The 14,468-nt window shown below is 41.2% G+C and overlaps 1 protein-coding gene across 1 annotated transcript in view; it reads right to left on the reverse strand.

The window, feature by feature from the left end:
- LOC124776164 (phospholipid-transporting ATPase ABCA3) overlaps positions 1-14,468 on the reverse strand; it is a 544,268-nt gene that overhangs the window by 272,990 nt on the left and 256,810 nt on the right. Inside the window, exon 14 of the mRNA XM_047251005.1 lies at positions 127-219. Within this exon, the coding sequence (XP_047106961.1) occupies positions 127-219 (93 nt within the window). The remainder of the gene's footprint in view (positions 1-126; positions 220-14,468) is intronic.

Below are 14,468 nucleotides of genomic sequence, written 5' to 3' on the forward strand. Positions count from 1 at the left end.
GAGATGAAAGTACATGCTGCTTGCAGAGTTTGGCAGTTACTTTAAACACAGTTATGAAAGAGAAGACAGCAGATGATACCTAAAATACAGCTACTATGATGAGTATCCACATGACATAATACTTACAAAATCAGTAATCCATTCCACAGGCAACACACTACCATATGTTTCATTCAGGTTAAACATAGAACCAGTTACTACATGGTTTTCACCATAACTCTGAAACAAAGCCAAATTTATTGAGAAAGTTTAAACATGCAATTACTATAGAATTTTTACAACTATAAAGTAAAACAGCAGAGAGAAGAGGTCATTTTCATTTCACTAAATTGGAGAACTAAATGGGAGAAACAATCACATAACACTTATATATATGTATAAATTATTATTATTAATACTGTGGTGAGTGCAACTGTAAGGTAGAGCCAGATAGTAGGGGATTCTATCTTTATTTTATTTCAAAAGGTTTATTTCATTCTCTTGTTACGGTCAAGCATTAGCCGGTAGCTTCAGCTGCCTGTAATTTTCTCGTCCCACGGTCTGGCAGCAGCAAGTCAGGAGCGAGGTGTGTGATCTCGATCACGCGCCTCCCTCGTGTGCTGACGAGGTAATGTCACTTAAGCGAAGCTCACCGAGCCACGCTTTGGAACTTTCCATGCTGCCCCCACGATTTTCTTGGTTCCTGGCCAATCGGGGCAGAGGAAATCGGGTGGCCGTGCTGGAGATACCCTGCCGCCTGTCGGCCGAAAACACTCTCTCTGCCGTGCGCCCTGGGGCTGTGAACGTCAAAATGATGTTCCGGGTGCTACGGCGCTGAGGACTTTGTTTCTGTAGCTGCCTTACCATTCAGACTTGTCCGAATGGCAGCCACCACTTTTCTTTAACTTCGCCTAAGTTTTCTACGAACTATGTTTCGCCCATCACTACATCTTGGCTCACCCTCACCTCACCAGGCCTGACTCGTGTTGCCTATTTAAATTTGTATCTGTTGGTTCTTCTGCCAATAAATGGCCTCATTTCAAGAAAAGGTATCAGAACAATTTCTTTCAATGCATTCGCCCACCGCCTTAGCTGCTCCTAATAGAGCTGTTCCTGCACAAACTGGTGTCAGAATCGGGATTCGTTTCCACAACAACTTTGTTGCTAATTTAAATTCTTCTGGCGAGGGTATCTCGGCATTAGCCCCATGTCGTAACATCATTAGCACTTTTCTATGGACAATGAGCAGTACACTGTGGTGGGACGCTTCCACTTCATTAAGATTTTAGCGCCGAGCATTTCACGCGTATAGAATGTGCCAGCCAGATGCCACGTTTGCACTGCACGGGGCACGGTTGCATTAGTAGAAACACACAGGGCACGCACTGCAGTGCCGCAGCCGCTCAAGTCCAAGAAAACCAGTGACGTGAGGCGGACATCGTCGCGCTGTCCACTGCCACATGAGGGGCATGCAGCCGAGTGCTGGGCAAGCCACTGTCATCCGCCGCCACCCAAGGGTCGAGTAACAGCCAGCCTGCATCTATGACAGCTGCCGACAATCTTGCCGTCCGCCACTTCGCCACGCTGTCGCCGCCGCCAACACGTCGCGCCGACTCAACTTCAACGTAAGTCACAGTGTCACTTCAAACCTTAACATTGCGGGCCATCCACCGCTGGATTAGGTTATTTTGTGGCCCATCTTTTTTTGTAACATTCATTTCGTGGTCACTAGAGCCCCCTGATTTTGTAAACATGCTGATGGGAACTTGAGCAATGGAACAGGATACTCCCGGAGAGGCAACTGCCTCACAAGACCTGCTGAAGGCTATCAATGCTAGAATGAAGCAATTATTCATACAAAATCAAGAGTTAATCGAGCACAACTGCATCTTGAAACAGACGCTGGAAGCCAATGTGCGAACTTCTGTACCTGTGGCTAGCTCCACACCCATAAGAACTGTACAACCCATGACAGCTAATACTAATTTTGTCACTAATAAACTACCACAACCTCAGCTAACATGGCAAGTGTAAGCAATTTTCCTGCTGCTTCTTTCATTTCCACCTTTTCTGGAAAGTCCCATGAAATTGTGGTTATTTTCATACAGAATATTCGTGATACAGGTCATTCTTGTGCCTGGCCGGATGATCTATTAGTCAACATAGACAGATTGAAGTGGACAGAGGAAGCAAGAATGTTCATAGAGACAGTGGACAAATTGCGTGATACACGTGATTTTGAAGTTTAGGCCCACGGATTAATTACGCATTATTCTGACACCAGAGGTATCAGATATTACCGAGATCAATTATCCACTCTTAGGCAGAAGCCTAATAGGAGTTTGAGCTTTTCCAGATCGCATACGAGCAGTATCTTGTCGTACCTACAAGCTCAGCAAAAATGCCAGTGACAATATGATTTTGCACTCGGAAGCAGAAGCCCATTCAATTGATGTATTTATTCACCGGCATTGACCCCCGAATTGGTGGAGTAGTTAAAGCGGGCTCTCCCGCCTCTCTGTTTGATGCTGTTCATTTGGCAGTAGTACGCGAAGATGTATTGCGCTTCTGCGCTGCCACACCGTGTCCGCCGGAGCCATTACCAGTATTAGCAAGGGAAGTAATTTGTCAGCGTTGTGGGAGACCTAACCACACGGAAATGTGTTGTTGCACTATTTGCCAGACTGTAAGCCATCTCAATAATGTTTGCCCAACAAAGTCGCTATTTTCTTATCAGATGCGCAGTCACCGCCGCAACGCGAGATCAACTAGAATAATACACCTGGTGAGGAGCGGAGAGGTGGAACATATTAGTGTAAGTGGCATACTCAGGAACAAATTAGTTAAGATTCTGATTGATACTGGTGCACAAGTTAGTGTGTTATTTGAAGGTGAAAATGACTGAAGGGTGCTGCAGCCACCCCGAATTCATGTTAGTGGTCTTGGAGAAGAAACAATTGCCCCTGTAGGTACGTGTGTGGTGAACCTGCAAATAGATGAGAATAGTTATGGTCAGGAGATGGAAGTAGTGAGGCTACGGAAATGCGATTTTGACATCATATTAGGGAATGACTTCCTACACCATTATCAGGGGATAGAGAATTATCGAACGCAAACTGTGCAGTTAGGTGAAGTAATTCATCGTTTCAGTGGTGCACCAACCCATCAGATGTGAGGAAGCTGTGAAGGGCGCCGTTCACAGTCTCCCATAAAACCGCGAATGTGGGCAATAAGAACCACCGACCCTGTAAGGAAAAGAGGTGGAAGTTGAACAATTCTTTGGATAGATGTCAAGAATCAGAGGCAGCCAAAGACAGACATTCTGGTGGGTTCACTCACCCAGAATGATGTGTTAGATTGTCAACAAGTTCATATTAAGAGAAGTATTTGTCAACCAGAAAGAAAACAGAAAGGTTTTGCAATATCTGTGAGTATAGCTAATTTTGGCATGACACAAGTTATAATACTGAAAGGTACTATTGTCGCTAGTGGGCAAGAGATTTTGGAAGAAGTAGGAGAAGCCAGGATTCAACAAAGTACAGATGAGAAGAGATGGAAGAAAAAGAAATTTCCAGTTAGAGAAGTGCTTTATGTAGCATCACTGCTACGGAATCAGTTGCCAAAGAAGTTAAGCCATTTATGTAATGAGGAGAAAAAGATGTTACAGCCAGTGTTAGAGGAGTTTTCTTGTTTGTTTGATGAGAGGCAGTTTCTACCAACTATGGATTTGGTTCAGCACGAAATTCCAACTGGTGAAGCTCGGCCGATTGCACAAAAGCCATATCATTTACCATAACATTTGCAATCAGCTGTCGAAGATACGATTCAGCAGCAGTTAGCAGCAGGAATTATTCAGCCTTCCTCAAGCTCATAGGCATCTCCTGTGGTCATCATGCTGAAGAAGTCAGTAAATGGTGAGAAAGCCTATCAACTGTGTTGATATGAGGGCAGTGAGCAGAGTAACTACTCCGGACACATATCCCCCACCACGTATCGATGAAACCTTGGACCGACTAGGCAACTGTAAGTTATTCACCACACTTGATTTGCACTCTGGATATCACCAGATCCCTGCTGCATGTCATCATCGCCATAAAACTGCTTTCATTGTACCTATGGGACTATATGAATTTGTAAGAATGCCATTTGGTTTGAGGAATGCACCTGCCACTTACCAGAGATTTGCAGACTTGCTGCGCTGACTAAAACCCACAACATTTTTAGTATATTTAGACGACATTATCATTTTTTTCTAAGACCATAAAGGAATGTGCAGAGAGCTTGAGGGACGTAATGGAAAGGTTGAAAGGAGACCACCTGAGTGTGAAACTGGAGAAGTGTGGCTTTGCCCAATCGCCAATTTTTTTCTAAGACCATAAAGGATCATGCAGAGAGCTTGAAGGATGTATTGGAAAAGTTGAAAGAAGCCCACCTGAGTGTGAAACTGGAGAAGTGTGCCTTTACCCAATCACAGGTACAATATTTAGGACATATAATAAGTGAGTAAGGTATCAAACTGGATCCCTATTTGACCACAGCCGTAAAGGACTTTCCAACACCAACATGTACCAAAGAATTACAGTCATTTTTAGGCCTTGCAAATTATTATAGACTTTTGTGAACAATTATGCTATCGTTGTTAAGCCCCTGACTAAACTATTGAAGAAAGGAGTTAGTTTCACCTGGACCAAGGAATGTGATGAAGCAATGCAACGAATTCAACATGTTTTGGCTAGAACCCCTGTGCTAGCTTACACGGATTTTGAAAAACCATTTATTCTGTCGGCAATGACTCAGATTATGCCATAGGAGCCATTTTGTCACAAGAAATCAATGGAGAAGAGTGACCAATTGGTTATGTGTCTTGACAGCATAACAAAGCGGAACTGAATTACAGTACGACTGAGAAGGAACTTCTAGCACTCATGTTTGGCGTTACCTACTTTTGATGCTATTTGTAAGGGAGGAAGTTTACTGTCATTACAGATCACACCACATAACAGTGGATGCTAAGCTTAAAAGATCTCAGTAGCAGGTTAACTTGTTGGGCTTTGAAATTGAGCAAATTTGAATACGAGCTGAAATATAAACTGGGCAAGTTGCATCAAAACGCCGATGCATTAAGCCGGAAGGTTAGAGTAATTGTTGCCAATGATATTTCTGTTGAATAATTGAGGGAAGCACAGCAAAGAGATGTTGAATGCCAGAAGTATGAAACTTTGCCCGAATTTTCTGTCAAACGTCGAATTTTGTATCGAAAAACCCCACTGAGTAAACGAGTAGTAATCCCAAAAGAATTACGTCCTAAGATATTAGTACAATGTCATGATAGCCTGCAAGCATGTCATAATTGTCTTCGCACCACCAATTGTCGAATAGCCGCCCATTGTTTCTGGGAAAGCAGACGGTGAGACGTGCAAAAGTATATACAAAATTGTTTGCCCTGCGTTAGGAGGTCATTGCCACCTTGAACGAATGTACCTTTACAACAAGTGCCAGAAGCCACTTGCCCCTGGGCCTTAGTAGCAGCACATACTGTCTGTCCTTTCCCTTTGAGTCCACAGAACAACCAGTACATATCGTCAATTATAGATCATTTTTCCTGATTCCCAATTCTTGTCCCCATACCGGACATGTCAGCAGAAACTGTGGCTCGAGCATTTGTCACCCACATATGGAAGCCCTGAAGCTGTACTTACAGATCAAGGCACGAACTTTATGTCAGCCTTATTTACAAAAGTTTGTCAACTATTGTGAATCAAAAAGTGGAGGATGACCCCATTCCACCAAGGCTAATGGACACTTAGAGCAAGCGCACCGCACAGTTACGCGTACGCTTTGTTATTATGTCAATAAAAATCATTCTGATTGGGACAGGTACGTCCAATACGTCACGTCAGCATATAATAGCCATATCCGTGAGGCCACTGGGTGCTCCCCCTACGAGGCAGTATATGGCTGACCCACGAATTCACCTTTTGAAATTGACAAACTGCCCCCAGGGATTAGATCCACGGATGTGAAGGTTCGGCACAACACTTAAAAGCTATTTGGAAGAAAGTAAGAGGAAACAATGCAAAAGCTATGGCTCAGCAGTTAAAAATGAGTACTGAGAGAGCAATAATGCCCGAGTACAAGGTAGTTAGAGATGTTTTGCAATCCAGTAGTTAAGAAGTGAAGGATGAAGAAGTTTACTCCTACGTATGAAGGTCCGTGCCCCATCATGTGGCTTACTTCATTGGTAAATGCAGAAATTCAGTTATCAGAAAGGACAGTGATTGTTCATTTTGACAGGCTAAAGTCGTATAAGGGTTCTGAGCTACCTCTGCCAGACAGTCGAGCAGAGCCTGCTACACAAGTAGCTCCATCCGAGAAGACAAAGAAAGTAGTGCAACCACCTATAGCATGACCTAGATATGCTCTAAGGTCAAAATTACGATCTAGGGACTAGGTCCAGCATGCCACGTATTTAATTTGGAAAGTCTTTAGTGAAGCAAAAGAATTAACTGATAGGAAACCGCCGTCATTGCAATATATTCTTTTAAGTTGTGCATGTTATTTGTAAGTATTCATAAGTATTGGCAACCATTTGTAATATAAGTTAGGATGTTATATGTTAATGGGAAGGAATTGGAATTTTTCGTAATCATTTTGTCTCGCATCATTCAATGTCTCCAGTAATGTTGTTGTAGTGTTAATGAGCTGGAAACACAATCACTCAGTAGTAAGGGAATTAAGGGGAAAAGTTGTCCTTGTCAGTAGAACACAGAGTAAGAACAATTAATCTTTTATATGTCAAATGGAATGACACTTCGCACGTTGATTTAGTGAACAGTGAACAGGAACAGCTGTTAAAGCTTTGCCATAAAAGCACGTTAGTAACACGTACTCATAACTACCCTTAGCACAAGATCAGAGACAAACTGCCGCCTTCTACTTACATTTTGGGATACACCACATTACGCGTATGTTTATGCTAAGAGCTCAGACACCCGTGATAACAATGTTAAAAAGGGAAAAAAAATTCGAACATCAGACTAGAGAGAGAGTGTCTTCAATTGACAAGAATACATACGTTCAAGTTAAACATCAAATATGTTACTTTAAAAGTAAAAGGAGCCCTCCATAAGTACTATTATATTGTTTCTTAATATGCCACTTGCGAGACAACGAGGTAAGTTTTCATGATACTACATGTTTCTACATACCAAACGCAAAAGAGAAAGTCGGTGGTTAATGCCAGGCAAGAAAGCCGCACGCAGTTTCTTTACAGACCGCAAGCCTTGCCCTCCCCGCCGAGTGAGCGGCCGTTAGGATTCTGCCCCTCCCCGCGCTGCTTTGTGATGTGGTACCCCTCACTCCCTTCCCTCCCCCCCGCAGGCCACATGCCTTGGGCGCGGTGGAGTAAGCCCCCTGTGCAATGCTTGCACACCTTCCACTGTACGGTTACAATGTAATCGACAGACCTGAAGAAGATAGTTATAAAAATAAACTCACCAGCCTAATATTGCCTTACAGAGTCTACTAGTTTTACTCTAGACTAGAAATCTATTCATGTCAGTTATTTGAATTTTCAGTATGAAAAAAACAAAAAACTTTTTGTATATCACCTAATCCACTAAATAGAAGGAAGCTGGTCCTTGCCGTGATATTTATTCCGTAAAGTGACCACTGTGTGGGAAATGTGTCAGCCAAAAGGATTGAGTTTGAAATACCACTGTAAAATAAAGTAAAGTAGAGTAAAAACTGAGTTAATACCACTCCAGAATAACAGTACTAACTGCATACCCCACTGTCAATTTCAGAAGTTATTAGCCCCGACTTTCAAGTAAATGTACATACATTTTAGAAGAACAGAGGGTCTAAGTGAGTAAATGAATAGTGACAGTTCTGTGAATTTTAAAGATTAAGTTATCTGTGTCCCTTGAAAAGAAGGCCCTCCATGAATAAATGTCATGAACAACATACGGTAAGCCTGGAAGGAATCTAGTAACCGTCCAGAGGAATTTCACTCTGCGCATAGCAAGGAAGGCTACCCTGACTCCACATACATAGGGCCTTTTCTGTTCCCACCACCGCCCCACCCCCTGTTGGGACCAAGCCCAGCCATCAGTTTTGTATCCAGCCACAGGCAAGAGAAACAACTGCTAAGAAAGTACACACCCCTGCATTCCTGAAGTGTCTAAGCCATGTCACCTAGTGCAATATACAGCAATGGCTACGATAAACGTTAGCAAAAACAGGAAGTACACGAAACATCTACACCTTATACCATTTTTACCTTCACTAATATGACTACTACTGAAGTTAATCTTTAATCTGTTGCAACAGTATCATTTAGAGTGTTTTATGTACCTGCTAATCAGGAGTTGTAAAGAAGGGAGCGATAAAAGCTCCAATTGAACACCATGCAAGTAACTTTCAACAGAGTAATGGTCAAAGTAAAATATAAAACTGCCGCATACTTCAGTTGGGAAAGAGAGAGTTCCTACTAACATTGAACCCATGACCTGCAAAGAGTTACTTGAGAAGTCATCTATGCCTCTATCTACGACATTAGGTATACGAGTTACACTGACAGTCACCATTAGTACTATAAAACAATCACTGAACCCGCCTTTCACAGAGAATAATTCTAGAGTTATTTAGTGTTCGATGTCCTGCCAGTAGGATGGACCTCTTAGCTGTGCATGCCAGTGCTGCTCCCACACCGGTTAGAACCAGCCATATCTATAATGTCAGAACTCTGCTATCTTGCGAGTGCAATGCCTGCTGCACCTTAGTGCCTTAAGCAGCACTAATTTTCAACATAGAAGTCTTAACCACTATACAGCGATTATTTTGTATAACTTTACATACATTTTCAACATTAAGGAAAGTACCTTCCTTCCTCTATGCTCTATACATGGCAAATGGACTCTAATTTTATTCAAAACCAAAAACGCCGACAGGTAAGTTACGTCGACGTCATCGAGAGGCAACCAGAATCGTTGAACTGTCCTCAATCAGCATTAGGGAGCAGGTAAGTGAGAGAGCCAACAAAAGGAATAACAATTGCAACTCAGCACAACTGGTTAGGAGACTGCCAACAACCAACATTACGTAGTTATGAGACAAGGAATAAAAATTAAAGTAGGAGGTATGGAAAGAGGTTAACGTTTAATAACATCAAGGGGGGTAAGGGCAATTATTGATCTAAAAACTGAAGGGGACGTGAAACCACTTTTAACATTTCAGCACTACTAATAACATTGGCATGACCTAAAGACAGCATTCATGTAGGTAGACACACCAAAGGCATGTCAGTCAGTATGGAGATACAAACAAGAGCATTAAGAGAATAACAGAGAATACTTATACTTATTTTGTTATGAAATATAACTGGAGAATAAGAGAGTTTTGTGTAAGAGAGATAGTATTTTGTACTTTCGCTACTATCACGGTTTTGCCACCAAGTGTGTCACTACAATGGGTTGCCAACCACTTACGTCTATATACTATATATTTTAAGTACTCATTTTTGCCTATGTTTTATTATCAATTATTTACTAAGGCAATTCCCTAGAATTTTGCCAGCACCAGTAATTTAGCATTTGTGTCAATGAGCCTAAAACTTCCATGTGTTAATTTGCTGCCAGAGTTATGGTGGTAGTCAGTTCTTGCACCGCACACCATGGAGACTGGAACAGCAAGGTTTGCTGTTATCCTGCTCTGCTCCTCAACCTACTGCCCCTGAGGTTCTCAACAACACTTCTGATGGTGGAAATAGCTCAGAACTGAGCAATGTAAAAATTCTGGCTTTCTGGTCAACAAGACCTCAGTTGCAGCTGGCTCAGGAGGAGGTGATTTTCCAGCTTCATGGCATCATCTCTGGCACAGACAGACTGGCTGTAGTTATATCCCAGTTGGAGTTGAATTTCACTGAACAGTTGGACATTATTGTATCACAACATTATTTTACTGTTTTTAAAGGTATTGTTTTACAACATTTCTTGATGCCACCGGAATTGTGTCTCAGTCAAATTGTGGACAGTGATTTCTGGGCTGGGGGTTCCCCATCACAAGTGCTGCATTCACTTCGCACTTTGATGGGGTTGGAACTTTTATCAGAGCAATTGGTGAAGCTTTTTTGGCTGTGATGATTACCTCAAGGTGTACAAGTGATACTATCCACTTTCCATGAACTTTCAGTTGATGATTCAGCAAAGAAAAGGGACGACGTAACAACTGCTACTGCTAGCAATACTAATTCTTGTGCTGCTTTACACAAGCTCATGAAGGTGGCCCTGCATCATGCATGCCCAGTGAGAGTAGCCTGGACACGTACATTCTGCATGCTAGTGTGAGCATGACAGACGCAACTCTGCACAGTAGTTTCAATGCATTGGCTACACTCATTGTTAGGTTGGATAACAGCAGCAGGAAGATAGTAGGAAAGGAGTGTCAACATTCTCCTTGCCAAAGTAAATGGTATTGGTACCACAGGCATTTTGGCTGAAGCAGCAGATGGTGTACAAAGCCCTGCAATTTCCCAAATGCCCCCAATAGGCACATACAGGTGCGTGGACCATGTAAAAGCTGCAGAGTGCCTACGTTGCTCCAAAAATGCTACTGTTTTGACTGTGAGTGTTTCATCTAGGCTTTTTTTCACTGACACGACTTCAGGGTTCTAGCCCTCATGGATGCTGGATATGATGTGAGCATGATTCCAAGGAATGCTAATGATGTGTCTCATGTTTCTGGTTTGCCAATATTAACAGTAGCATACAACTCTTGCATTCAAACATTTGTCTGCCAGTTGTCTGGCCAGTTTCAAAGAACTCAAGATACTGCTTCATGTTCATGAACAAATGTGGATCAATTGGAATCAAACCAGGACTGTGAGGTAGATAGTTAAATATGTCCCACTTGAACTAATGCAAATAACTCTTGTGTTCACCCACGACAAGGAGAGCGAGTATTGACAATCAAAAATATAACACCAGGAATTGATTGCCTACAGCATTTCTTTTGGATGAGTAACAAGTTTTCTTCTTGAAATCCTAGGTTGTTGTCAGCAACTCCCTGCCACTGGAAATCAGATTTTCATAAAGAAAATGACATCTTGAGGTTAGACAGGATTTATAATCACTTTTAGTAGCAAATACAGATAAATATGTAGCAGTGCCCCATTGACACTAGTATAATTGTATGTATATTGAATTACTATTTGTTTCAATTGAATTTCTACACATTGCAGTGCGTGTTTATGAAACTGCTCACACTACTATTGACACAATACATCATAATAAACCACCTGGAAAAACTACTTGTAAAAATGGTCTGGACTGAACAGCAGAAGAAAAAATGAAAACATGCATGCTCTCAAAAAATCTTACTTTTAAGATAATAACCACTGATTATTTTCAGCAATTTCATACATTTCTATCCTTATACTTATTTTGCTTGAGTCAGACTTGGAACACTACATTTTACAGACTGTGAGTCTGGATCTATATTAAACTGCTCATCCACTGCCACTGAATTGATCAATTTTGATCAAACCTGTCACAGGGTATAAAGAGACAGTCCAAGTTTGCAAAACAGTCATGTACTGAAACACCAGAAAAATAACTATTTCAAATGTGAACAACCTTGCTCCCTTTTTGGCAGACCTTATTTAATAAACCATTTGTCATTTGTATGTTAGTGAAGAATACCAACTATTTATATAACTCAAAAATATTTATTGCAGCATATTGATAAGAACTAGTTCAAAACACAGCACAATACTATGTTTCTGTGGGAGGAACAAGAGTAAATTGTACTATAATCAGGCCACTGGAAGAATGTCCCTGATGCTTCACACACGTTGAGCACAATGTGTGGAGACTACACACAGCACCAATCCATGCTCTGAAATTCATAAACGTTGGCATGGTGATGGCACTGTATTGCCTCCCATAAAACTAAAGGTCACACATGGTGGCTCTCAGTGGCTCCAAAGAGTTTATTCCATGCTAATTGTTTGTCACAAATTGTGAGTTACTTATTCACTTTATGTTAACAATGTGGTGAAAAGTGGCATTCTTTTAACTTCAAATTTATGTAATATAACCTCATTCTTAAACCCCAGGAAAGTAGTCAGGGTCACAACCTTAAAAAGCCCATCTTGTGAACTCATATATTGCGCAATATGCTATTTTGAGGAAGAAAGGAATAATGGCTGGCCTCTTATACCACTGTCAAAAGTCATAGAACAAACTGTTTCCCTGTTGAAACGTGAAAATTGAAGCAACCCCTGCGAAAAACATAGTGATGGACAAGTGTGCTGGAGGCCTACAGGAACCCACTGCTGCCCTTTTGAGTAAAGGAAAAACCAGACTACATGCTGCTGGAACTTGATAATTAACAAGAGGACAATATTGGGCGAATACAGAGCCAGGGTTGGTTGGCTTGTGTCTCTTAATGATACTGATAGCTGTACAACAGGTGGAACAAAAGCAAAAAACTGGTAGTTGAATGTAGTAGAATAAAATCAGGCAGTGCTGAGGGAATAAGATTTTTAAATAAATTTGGTAGGAAGTCTTAGACTTTCAAATAAATTTGATACAAATTCTTTTTTCAGGGCATTTGTTTGGAGTGTAGCCTCCTATGGAAGAGAATAAAAGTTCTTAAAATGTGGTGCTACAGAAGAATGCCAAATATGTATATCAAAATGTATAGGTCTTTGTGGAGAACTGCATTACACCAGTCTTCAGACTGAAGACAACAACACACGTGACTGTTACAAGTGGAAAGAATATTGCATCCAGAAAAAGCTGCTTCAGGTGTGCTAAAGGAGTTAGGGTTTCAATGGAAAATACTACCTGGAGTTCTACTTGAACAGTAGGATATTGTTGCCTGGAGGCATCATTTTTAAGGGAAATATTTACATGCAAAAATCATTTGGTTGGATGAAACATGGGTTAATGCCGGTAATTGGAGACTGACTGTGTGGACTGATAACACTGCATGATGAGCAATAGAAGCTCCAGTTGCCGAAGGTAGTTGCCACATTCTTTTACATGCTGCAATGATTGGTGGGTTTGTTCCAAATGTTTTGACATATTCTTGCACCCTACAAATTTGGGGAATACCAGAAGGAAATGATGGCAACAAAATTTAAAGAGTTGTTCGTACACTCTTTGCTACAAAATATAGAAAATAGCTCCTCTATAATATTCAATAATGTTTTGTATCATTCCATCTGATTAAACAAAGCCCCAAGATGCAGCTGCAGGAAAAGTAACACTATAGACTGGCTAGAGGTGAACAGCATAGAGTCATTTGATATGGAAGTAAAAAAATGGAGAACTGCTGGAAATAATGAAAGAGCATAAATCCCATAATATCATTTATGACATTGACAAAATTGTGGAAGAAAGTGGTCCTAGAGTCTTGTGCTTTTCACCATATCATTGTCATATCAATGCAATAGAATCCGCGTGGGCTCAGGTGAAATTTTATTTTGCAGAGAGAAATAAAAGTGGGCACTATTACTCCTACTAAACAGAACATTACTGGCACCCATATGTGGCACATCTTGGAAGAGGAATGTCACTGAGAAGCACTGGAACAAAGAGTGGAGGAGTTTATAATAAGAGTAAGGGATCACAACAGCAGCAGCAGCAGTGTCAATGAAGACAGTGACAGTAGCATAGGAGATGTGAATGATGGCAATAGTCTCTTTGAAGACTGTGGTGTCTACCGTCTTCCGTGAGATACAGGTACGATATGCATCTATGCATTAAAATATGTTATGAGATAGTGAAATTTGGTAATATTTACTTTATCTTGACATATATTTCCAAACCTTTTCTTTTTATTACAGCATGCTGAAAAGTAAGCATCCAAATTTTTTATGTGAAAATTCGTAAAGCTTTTTAAATAAAAAAAACTTTACTAACATTCTACATCTTTATTCTTAACATCAACATATTTATTTCTCAACATACTCGCTATGGTGAGGAACACATTTCTCATGAGGAAAGACCAGTTTGCTGATACTGTCAATGTAGACTGTTTGTTGACAGAGGCAAAACTTCACCTGTGTTTGCACCACTTCATCACTGTCAAAGTGAAGATGTCAAATGCCGTCTTTTACTACGGAAAAAGATGACAATCAGATGGGACCAAGTCGGGAATGTACGGAAGATGATCAATGACAGTGAACCCGAGGCATTAGGCTGTTGCAGGTTTCACAGCACTCATTTGTGGTCTGGCATTATCATGCCGAATGAGAGGGTGCTCTGTGTGTGGATGAACTCTTCGAATACGTGCTTTCAGTTTTCTGAGGCTCTCACTACACCTTTCAGAGTTTATGGTGGCACCTTTAGCGTGAATTACAAATGCACCACGCCTTGAAAATTCCAGAACACTGATAGTGTGACTTTGTCTGCTTATGGCATGGTCTTGAACTTTTTTGGTGTTGGTGATTCTTTGTGGCAGAACTCCATTGGTGCTCTCTT

Source organism: Schistocerca piceifrons, chromosome 2, assembly GCF_021461385.2.
Source record: "Schistocerca piceifrons isolate TAMUIC-IGC-003096 chromosome 2, iqSchPice1.1, whole genome shotgun sequence".
Classification (NCBI taxonomy): Eukaryota; Metazoa; Arthropoda; class Insecta; order Orthoptera; family Acrididae; genus Schistocerca; species Schistocerca piceifrons.